At 35.9% G+C, this 10,917-nt stretch overlaps 1 protein-coding gene across 2 annotated transcripts; it reads right to left on the minus strand.

Moving 5' to 3' along the window:
* Positions 1 to 1,254: 1,254 nt before the first annotated feature.
* On the minus strand, positions 1,255 to 10,385 carry slc7a9 (solute carrier family 7 member 9). 2 transcript variants are annotated; one of them, XM_048184977.1, is made up of 13 exons: positions 10,308 to 10,385; positions 8,015 to 8,157; positions 6,528 to 6,675; positions 5,503 to 5,745; positions 5,301 to 5,426; positions 4,857 to 4,956; positions 4,448 to 4,492; positions 4,185 to 4,308; positions 3,571 to 3,674; positions 3,368 to 3,464; positions 3,054 to 3,203; positions 2,383 to 2,557; positions 1,255 to 2,140 (listed from the first exon to the last, which is right to left on the minus strand). In XM_048184977.1, exons 2-13 carry the CDS (start codon positions 8,114 to 8,116, stop codon positions 2,079 to 2,081), a joined length of 1,476 nt encoding a protein of 491 aa, XP_048040934.1. In that variant the 5' UTR covers positions 8,117 to 8,157; positions 10,308 to 10,385; the 3' UTR covers positions 1,255 to 2,078. The 2 variants fall into 2 exon arrangements, with proteins under 2 accessions (XP_048040934.1, XP_048040933.1); XM_048184976.1 differs by lacking the exon at positions 10,308 to 10,385 and adding an exon at positions 9,008 to 9,389.
* Positions 10,386 to 10,917: the final 532 nt, after the last annotated feature.

Genomic DNA, 10,917 nt, shown 5'->3' on the forward strand with positions numbered 1-10,917 from the left:
AAAAAATTTGTTGACCACAGTGTTATTCCAACTGTATTATTCCAAACGCTTAGACACTGTTGCATGGGGAATGCCGCACTTTCAGTAGTCATCTGGCGTTTATTCGATTAGACTTGGTGGTGCTCCACCCTTAACAATATACATTCCACATTCAGTTCACGGTCTGCAGAGGGAGTGATAAAACAAAAAAAGAGAGGATACTCTGGCCAGAGAGGTGTGAAAGTGTGTGTGAATGATGGTGCACCAAGCAGACAAAATGCCTATTCTAAACAGGCACACAATGTAGATAAAGCCTAATAAAAAAAATGACCTTGAATGAATCTGGCTAACTATCCTGGCCTGGGTCATTGATGTGGCAAAAAGCAACAGTGCCACACCTGCGCCACGCATAACTCAAAATGGCAGAGATATCGCCCCACATTTCACTTTTTTTTCCCTTTTGCAGCATGTCACAATGGATTTCATCAAACTGAACTGATTCTGTTCCAAATGTATAAAATATTGTCTTGTGATTGTTAACGTTAAAAGTGGGATGAGTGTTTTCCAGTTAGAAAAACCTGAATAAGATGAATAAGGAATGGTGAAAGTCTAAGAAATGATTTGATTGTAGTGGTACTCATTTAAAAACAGCAAAGAAAATAATATATTAAAAACCAAATCATGTATGATGTTGAGTAAATAATGACAGCTGTTCAATGTGTTGGAGTATGGACAGCCCTCAACCCACATGAATTGTCACAGGTCACTCCAAGAAGGGCTGGACTGGGTGATGAGCAAATAATGTCTCTAACAAAAGCAGTTCTGTTAATACGGAGGATGTTCGTTCTACCAATCCGGACCATCTGAGTGGTGCGGTGAGATACACACTATGCACACTATTGGAAAGTGAAACACACTGAGTTCAAACCAGGTGTGCCTCTAATGCTGGCAGAGGCAGAAGAATCCCTTAGGGGGACCAACGAGGAGATTTGAGTAGACTCAACTGGTGGCTTAAAAGCCCGCTGTTTGCTCCAACTGATAAAGAGCGTGTCAGAACCGAGGAAGGATGGACGAGCGCCTCAGTGCTTAGTAGCAAAAGTGGGAATGCAACAGGGAGACTAATTAATTTATCCTGATGCTAAAGATGATTAAATTTTCCAGATTAATTTGACTTTCATACTAGGTACATTACTTTTACAGTCTACAATTAAAGATGAGTTGGAGGAATTTGACCACCTGGAAGTCCTCAACCCAGCAGAAGTCCGAGGGACATCAGGGGTTTTCTTTTAGTGCCCCTCGTCTGACCAGCCTTGTGAAGGCCTTATAGTCAGATCACATACATCAAGCTGGGGTTAGCTTTGTAAAAACTTTGTAAAATTATAAAAACAAATTAATCAAGTAAATATTAAAATTGTGACATTTTATTGAATAAAATTTGTTATTCCTTATTCGAAACATAATCATTGCTTATCTGCCTGGATCACTGCATCAAATTGCCACTGAAATGAAAATTCAAGGTGAGCAGTTAAAAAATGTGTGCATATTAAAATAGGCCTCAACAAAAGCTAACAACAGGTCTGTCTTTAAAAGTTATTGTTAAAAATCAGTTCACATATGGAGAAAACGAATAGGATTTTTACTTCCAGTATCGCATTGTTGCACTTTTACGAGTAGCTACAATTATAATAGGCTACTTAAAGACTAAGAATTCTTCTGCTGTGAAAAAATGACAATATATTAACACAATTAATGCATTTAAGTTCAAGGAACATGGAAAAGATATCATTACTATCCTGTACAACAAACTTATAAGCATATAATTACACAATAATAAGTTAGATAAACTGGAAGTCAGAATTTACAGACATTCATGGAAGTGTTGTGTCATTCTTGAAAGTAAAAACATCCCTGTGACCTGGGAAAGACTTTTAATACATTGTAAAAACAATGGATGGACTTGCATTCTGAATAATAATAATAATAAAAACTGTCCATATGCAGCCATGTTCCCTTTAAGGATCCTTTATCCACATTTCCACGGATCAATCTGCTGTCCATTTCTGACTATTACGTCTGTCTTTCCTCCAGTTTGACATCTGTCACTCAATCTTTTCAGCTGGAACAACTTGCAGTAGCAGCTGAAGGTGCATAGTGAGTGGCTCTGTAAGCGTTAACAGGTGAAGTTTAAGAATTTAGCATTTGGGTAGAGTTACTATTTAATTATTAAGCCATTTCTTGACTAAATGTTTAGGTAAGGGTGAACATCCACTAAAAATAGCCTTAAAAGTTATATATTATTCAGAAGAAGAAAAAAACACATAATTACAGATTTATCAAGGATCAAGACAAACATACATTTTGCTCGCTGGAATATATCCAAAAGTGTAATTTCCAGCTACTTACTCATGATTCGGCGAGTCCAGTTGAATTTGTAGTAAATGAAGGGTACATATAAGAGAAGACCGCCGACTATGAACACTGTGCAGTACAGGTACTCCCACTCAGGCTTGTCTATGATCGGAGCAAGAACCAGGTAACAGGACACAATCACTACCAAAGCAGGAATGACTATCGGCACCTGAGAGGAACAAAAGGAACACATTTTCATGTTGGGCAGCCATTTTACAATAGATTAGATTTATGGTTGATCCAGTCTATCCCATAGAGCTACATTTTTCCATTTAATTTCAAATGTCTATCACATTCGATAACAGAAACTATGTATGGACAATATAAAATACAGACAAAATTTGTGATCCAGAATGTTTTACTGCAATAGACAGGAAAGAAACAATCCATTATTTAGACACACCTCTTTTCCAAGTACAAAATTAATTCAAAACCATAAACAAAGGCACTTGCTTTGGTAAACGTTATAGAACAGAACACTTCTGTTCTAGCCTCTAGCTACTCTAGCCTTTTAGTTTATCGTTGGGTCTTATGACAAATAGCTTTTGATCTTCGTCATTTTAAAGTTGCTTTGGATAATAGCATCTGCTAAATGATTATGCTGAATGATAGTTTCTTTTATACAGCCATATGATGCTGTGTCACCATACATAATGAGCTCTGACCTTGACAGGTCTCTGAAGGTCCTTTCTAGTGAATCGCATAACGATGAGCACAAGGCATGTGAGCCCATAGAAAGCCCACTGAGCAAAACTGAAGTAATTGATGAGAGTGTTTATGTCTGCTGGGATGATGTAGATGATTGACAAGAAACCCTGTAAATCACATACAAGAACAAATATTTTATCACAAAACTAATATAATGTTAATGTGTTTGAAACAGTTTGCATAATTGATGTAATATGGCAAAATATTGCGATAAGCCTTGTCCAAAAAAAAAAAAAAAAATGTTGAGGATGGAATATTGCATGAGACTTACATTAAACATCAGAGCTGGAGAAGGAGTGAAACGTTTCACGCTGATGTACGACAAAAACCTAACCATGTGTCCTTCCCGTCCTGCCACATATGTCAACCTAACAGGTACAAACAGACACAACAGATAGTAAATGTCATGCCCAGAAAACAATTTTCAGCATGCACTTAATCCAATGTGCAAATTTTTATAAAAGATCTCCTAACCTGCCTGCAGTGAAACAGCTACCGTTGGCTGCACCAAAAGTGGAAAAGACCACAAACAGAGGCACAACCCATGATAATGGGTACAGCACTCTGTCACCAAAGGTCTGTGGAGAACCCAATGATTTAGTAAAAGAAACATTTTTAGAAACTGTCCTTGCAAAACAAAATTTGTTGGCTGATTACATATTTTAGAACTAGGGAAAATATTTATTCTCTGTAGAATTTAGAGTTTAGAGTTCAAAGGCCTGGAAATCACAGATTTAAAATTCCCTGATATTTCCAGGTTTCCCATGGTAGAACTATGACTATGACTATAACATATATATATATATATATATATATATATATATATTCTATTCATCCTGCTGTATATACAATACAAATCTGTATGTCTTCTGATCCAGATGTATACCACTTTAGTATTATTTATTTTATTTTACTTATTTATTATTTTTTTTCTTAGTTTACTTATTTAAATGTTTCTGTTCTCATGTCATATGTATGTGTGTACCAAGAGCTTCTGTAGAAAACCACAACAAATTCCTTGTGTGTTTGTGCACACTTGGCGAATAAAGCACATTCTGATTCTGATTCTGATTCCAATACACACTCACCACAGCAACGGCAGAAGACTGTAGAAGTTCAACAGGGGTCATGACAGTGAAATATGCAATGTTGACAAATATATAGCACACAGTAACCAGGGGAATCCCAATAAGGATTGCCAGGGGAAGGTTTCTGTTAAAAAATAAATAAATATACATTTATATATTAAACACTGTATGACAGACTAGATTTAATGGAGGACATGTAATTATGTAACTGTTATATTACAGATTTCACATGTTTTAGAAAAACAGAATTAATTCAGTCTCACTTGTATGGATTTTTCAGTTCTTCTGTTATGAAGTTAAGCTGATTCCTATGAAGAAAGAAAAGAGAACTTTGATATGAATTGCCATAGCTAACTTAAGCTTACTTCTGGTCTTGTACATGCTTCTCTCAGAATGATAAAGATGAATGATCTGGTAAAAGTGAATGATCTGGTGAAAGTCCAGGCAACTCAAAACAGATTCCACAGCATTTAAGGTTTGACAAGCATTTCATTATAAGATGATAATTTCCTTTATTATTAGATTGTGTGAATGATTCCTAGGGCCGAGAGCACACCAGAATGTTGATTCTATGAATCTACTGTATCAAGTTTCAAAAAGATGTACGCTGCTGCTTAACATTAGCCTCATATGCCACATGTGCAAGATTATATGAGCTCCTCAATACTTTACCATCCATCATAAGCCCAGAGACCATTGTAAAATGCAAGGCCAATTGCTCCAAATGATGTTTTTGCCCCTGCAAATGGGTCTTTAAGATTCTGTGTATTGCCTAAAAACAGTTATAACATAATAAAAAGACATATTTTATTGATCTTACATTGAACATTTACAGAGGTCACCTTATCTAAACACACATCTATACTAATCTTTGGGCATAGTCTACAATGAGTAATCTTTTACAACATAATCGAAAAAATAAAATTTCTTTGTTATCAAAGTGTATGTGATCTCAGTCCCTTTAATTGAATAATAAGATGCTGCTGTCCTTAACAAAGTCATATAAGTCAGTCAATAAAAACTAACATCATAAAAGATGAGAGTCACAAAAACAGATCTGGCATTGAGAGGTGGGGTGAAAGCAGGTTTGATTGTTCTCAGGGAACAGAGAGATACCTTGAGCCAACAGAACGATGCCTGAAACCACGATAATAGCAATAATCAAGAGTTTGGCTGCTGTGAAGAAGTTCTGCACTCTGTAGGCCAGCTTCACACTCAGACAGTTGACGAGTGTAATTATTACTGACGAGAGAACAAAGAGAGGGTTAGACCAAAATAATGTCATTGGAATATGAACAGGGCCTAGACTTGTACATACAGATACAAGCGGCAGCCAGGCATTTGATAACCACTTGAGGAGGAGTGCATCCTGGGTAAAATGGAGTGGAGGCGTACTCGGCACAACTCAGGGCAATGATGGCAAATGACGAAGGCTTCAACACGATGATTGTGGTCCAGGAATATAGGTATGCCGGCACTGGCCCAAAGCCCTCCATCAGGTATGAATACTCCCCGCCAGACTTCACGATCATTGTGCCTAGCTCGGCATAGCAGAGGGCCCCTGCACACACATGCACATGCAAACCTCTTAGTTTCTCAGTGTTCAAGTCGAGGTCAATGAGTCCATTACCGAAAGGTCTTCTGTAGGCAGAGTCAGTATTAAACTAAAGAGGATTTCTGTGTCTTGGGAATTTTCCTGAACAGTATGTGACTTTAAAAGACTGACTGAGGGTTTCTGAGTGAGTGAACATATCTGATTAACCTCCTTGACTTTGCCCAACTATAATCTCAGCAGAAAGTGCTGGATAAAATAAAGATTTAGTGTAGATTTACATATTTGTAACACAATGCGGGAAAACAACAGCTGCAATGAATGGAGCAAAACAAAAGAGTAACGCTTTACAATAAGAATTAACATTATTTAATGCATTGGGTATCATGAAGTAACAATCTTGGTTAATGTTAATTTATAAATATTTAACATCTCAGTTGTCAAATTCATTTTACTATGTATTTATGTATTATGAACAAAAATAAAGTAATATATAACTTAACTAACTTCAATTACATGCTGTAAAAGTACTGTTCATTGATAGTTTATCATACCTACTTAATGCATTAACAAACTGAGCCTTATTGTAAAGTGTTAACAAAAAAACATATCACAGATTAATAAAGCAGTAAACGTCTTGATGTTGCGTCATATGGTGAGATAAATATGACACGATGCATGACGTGATTATGCTTAATCTCACCCTTTTATCTTTGTTATGAGGGTTTATCAGACTTCTCAAGGCTTTTGTGCAAACTCATAGATAAAGTGTTTGTTTTGTGGATACTGACCCATTGTAGCCAGTACTCCGCAAGCCGCCCACACGCACAGAGATGGACCCACGGCTCCAGTTCCCTCCAGAACCGATTTGGGAGAAATGAAGATCCCTGAGCCAATCATTGTTCCCACTATCAGACAGATGCCACTTACGAGACCCACCTGAGACATTCAGACAGGGTTAAGGTTAAAGGGTTAGGGATTGATTATGTAATTAAGTTAACGTGATATTAAAATTAGGGATGCATGATATATCAATACCACACGGGTGGTAAAACTCATGGATTTTTTATTTGATCGTATCTGTTGGATTCTCATTTAATGCATTTTTACATTTAGGTTACCTTAGCCATTAAAGTTAATCCTTAAAACATGAATAATCTAGCATATCTCAACCATAAATATCCCACATGTAGCATTTAAAATGATTGATTTTAGTTTTTAGTGTTTTATTTTATAGAACTGCCATAACAAATAAAAATTCACCTTCTCGTATCTGCCAGATTTATTACATAGATTTATTACACTATACTTTTATACCTGCGCATCCCTAATTACAATGATCTAAATTATCTCAAACCACTTTAACACAGAGAAGATGAGGCTTCTACTTATATTGCCTGATTGCTTTGTCTAAATAAAGATAAACATAAAGAACAAGGGTTGCAGTAGTTTTAGAACTACCCAAAGTGATTCATATTACCGTGCAGATTTACATACAGTACAAATAATTCAACTTGTCATTAAAGGGTTAGTTCACCCAAAAATGAAATTCCTTTTATTATTTCCCTTATGTCTTTCCACACCTGTAAGACCTTTGTTTGTCCTCAGAACACAAATTAAGATATTTTTGATCCACACATAAGCAGCAATGACACTGCATTTTTGAGGTCCAGAAAGGTATTAAAGACATCAATAAAACAATCTTTTGTTCGGAGCACCAAAGTCACATGATTTCAGTGATTCAAAGCGGTCTTTTGAAATCGCCTTTATCAACTTTGTTGAAAAAGTTGTTATTTTGTTTTGTTTTTGCGCACAAAAAGTATTCTCGTCGCTTCATAACATTAAGGTTGAACCACTGTAGTCACGTTGACTATTTTATTGATGTCTTTAATACCTTTCTGGACCTCAAAATGTGCAGTGACGTTGCTGCTTATGTGTGGATCAGATACACAAATACAGATACACAGATCATCAAAAATATCTTAATTTGTGTTCGGAGGACAAATGAAGGTCTTATGGGTGTGGAACGACATGAGGGAGAAATTTCATTTTTGGGTGAACTAACCCTTTAATGAGAGTTAAAAAAAACGAACAGATGGGTCAGGAAGGGAAGGGATTACACCGCAATGATGGCGACAGGCACCGCCAGGTCAACCCACAGTTAAACCCTTCACACATGCATCGATTCCGGACAGAAACCAGTGATCATTAAACATTCTTCACATTCTTCTGTGTAATGTGCCCATAATGACTAAGATTCTCTTTCTCTCATACTCACATTCTGATGCAGAACCGCTGCTTTTGGCTGATCGTGCTTTTTGGCTTCCTCTGGGATGCGCCCATTCTGAGTGTTCGCCTTTTTCAGATCCTCGCCCATCATTCACAGGATCAACAGTCCAGTTTTAAATTTGTGCAGTCAGCCTGAATAAATACAGACAAAACTGTAGTATACTCTTAACTTCAAACTCGATTACATATTATGATCAATTGAAAATCTTTAATAAGTTAATTAATAAATAAACAAGAACAACATCTACTGAGCCTGAACCTGAACTAAAAGACAGATAGAAATGTAGGGAATCTGGATCTAAGGAATATAGCACATTTATTCTTGTTGTTTTGATGTCTTGCTCGCTTGTGTAGTTCATCATGTCAGATTACTTCAAGCATCCTAAAGGAAAAGTTAAAGGTTAAAGAAGACATTATAATGTTTTCGGTGTTGCTAATGCAAGTGAATGAGTGTCAAGATGTTATGAGCTCTCTGACAGATCTGTTTATTCATACACAATAACATCTGCTCCACATGCACTTCAGTTCAGATCATTTTGTCTCCTAGCAACTGTGGTGTGATAGTCAAAGGTTCAGTTTATACTATAGTCAAGGAGCAAAGACTATTGGCTGCAAAAAAAATGGGTACAAAAATATATAGGCTAATAAAAAATAAATACTATTAAAATACTGCTGTAAACTCATTAGAAGAGTTCACATACATTATTCAGTTTAATAATTAAACTTCTCTTAAAGTACTTTGCTAATAAAGTCAACTGTAAACAAAAACACAGTAAATACTTTAGTTAAGATGACTGTTTCCTTTTCTGCCAAACATTTATCAGAACTTGTAGAAAATATTTTTCACTACTCACAATAAATATCACATTATCTATAACTTTGCTATAATATTTGAACAAAAATAATGCATTAAATATTTTTCTGAGTGCAAATTTTTCAGGTGCAGTTAGAAAAGACAAACTATAAGTTAACTCAAGCTTACTTTCTGTGCCACCAATTCCACCGTCATATGAGAATCATGTTCAACTCGAGACGTGAGGCGAAAGACAAACCTGCAATGCTTTCAGTTTTTCCAGCAGATAAGTTTTGATCCATTAGCAAATTCATGTGTTTAATAACCAACAAAAGTGGGTGGGACCTTCAATGTTCAGTCATTCTCCTGGCTTGACCGTGATTGCAGCAAACACGTGACAAGAAGGAGGAGAGGGACCAGGATTGGCTAGAGGTGAGCAGGCTCTGACCAACACAATACTCCTTTGAAAGAGACACTTGATATGGTTTGGTTGGAAAGAGGGGGTGACAGCGTGAAGCCAAGGATAGACCAGAACACAGGCTTAGATCAAAAGCACTGCCAGTGCAACTCAGTACAAGCCATTGCTCAAATAAATACAGGCCAGTAAAGCTCCATGATGTCCATTATAAATACCTTATGGGGTGAATTCGGGTTAATTGGGACACTTTTTGCCATTGAAATGACTGGGAAAAAGAGTCCCAATCAACATTTTACAGTCAAGAAGAGCTTCTCTGACTGATCTACTCATCTTTACTGTCTCTCCTTTTCATTTGTTGAGTTCAAAAGCTCTGAGATGTATCTCTATTTGGCAATAGAGTTTCAAAGAGAGAGACAGGCATTTAATAGCTTGCTGTTGTATCATTATACATAAAAATACTTGATATGACAAATTATAAATGTACTATTGCTTATTGTTATTCGTGTTTGTTCAATACATTCATAAATGTTAATTTATTCAACTTGAATTGTTACAAATGTATTAATGTATGTAGAAATTAACAATGAAGAACGAAAAACACTGTAAGAGGGTGTTCATTGTTAGTTCATGATAGCTGATATGTAATGTATTAACAATGTATTGTAACCGTATTGTAGTTTTCCCATGTACACAAACTTCCAGCAATGTTACTATTTAACTACTTGCTTCAACAATTTCTAGTCTCCACATACTGCACATTATATATGATATAAACATATATCTGTCATTTGGCTATAAATGAAACAAACAGCATCAGTGTTCTCATTGCCATTCTTCAAAATGATAAACATGAACTAACCTTGAAATAAATCAGTTATTATTAAGCAAAGTGAACATGTCATGGCTGAATGACACACCACAAGATCGATCTACTTCCACCACAAAGCAACATTATTCTCGTACTTCCATTCAGTTTTCACAATATTTATTCATCAAGGACATGAAAGCCAATGATATAAAAATTATACATATATATCTAGTGTAGCCTACTCTTTTTACAAGATTCCTTACCTTTAGATGGGCTCCGTCTTATCCCAAACTCAGATCTGAATCTTCAAGCGATAACAGCAGGGATTATACACACTCATTCTGGGTGGCATCTGAGCAGCTAACAATTAACCCGGCTCTATATATCACAAATGACTGGCTTTGCACATCCTTCCTTCACATGCAACGCTGAAACATAGCCTACTTTATCTGATGACTGAACATTCAGAGAGAAAATAATTTTAGAATTAGTTATCCCAAACTATTAAATTAACTTGAATTCTTTTAATATGAGCATAATAAGTATATGAGCTCCATTTAAGCAGTTATTTTTAAATGTCTAAGTTATCTAAATATTTACTGACCTCATAAAATGACACATGCCCATGTTTTATTGTTTTGTTTTGTGATGGAGTGATTTGATTAACCATCATTTACACAGTTAAAGTTGTTAGAAAGATTTGAGTGTATGTGGTGCGTTATCAAAAAACGCTGTAATTGTGGCTCAATAGATGAGAAAATGAGTCAGGAGTCAGTTTAAATGACAGGGTTTCATTTAGTATAAAACAATATAGAATCTCCCACCACTGGCAAAATGAAACAAAGACACTTGAAAGGAAATCCCATATTCAAA

This window comes from Megalobrama amblycephala, linkage group LG3, assembly GCF_018812025.1.
Source record: "Megalobrama amblycephala isolate DHTTF-2021 linkage group LG3, ASM1881202v1, whole genome shotgun sequence".
Classification (NCBI taxonomy): Eukaryota; Metazoa; Chordata; class Actinopteri; order Cypriniformes; family Xenocyprididae; genus Megalobrama; species Megalobrama amblycephala.

What these genes read in the sequence shown, in the direction of transcription:
- slc7a9 (XM_048184977.1), bottom strand. Translation starts at nt 8,116, where the DNA reads ATGATGGGCGAGGATCTGAAAAAGGCGAACACTCAGAATGGGCGCATC. An exon ending in CAGCGGTTCTGCATCAGAAT is followed by an intron (nt 6,676 to 8,014) that starts GTGAGTATGAGA and finishes TGAATGTCTCAG; the next exon opens with GTGGGTCTCGTAAGTGGCAT. An exon ending in AGTCTTCTGCCGTTGCTGTG is followed by an intron (nt 3,675 to 4,184) that starts GTGAGTGTGTAT and finishes GGTTCTCCACAG; the next exon opens with ACCTTTGGTGACAGAGTGCT.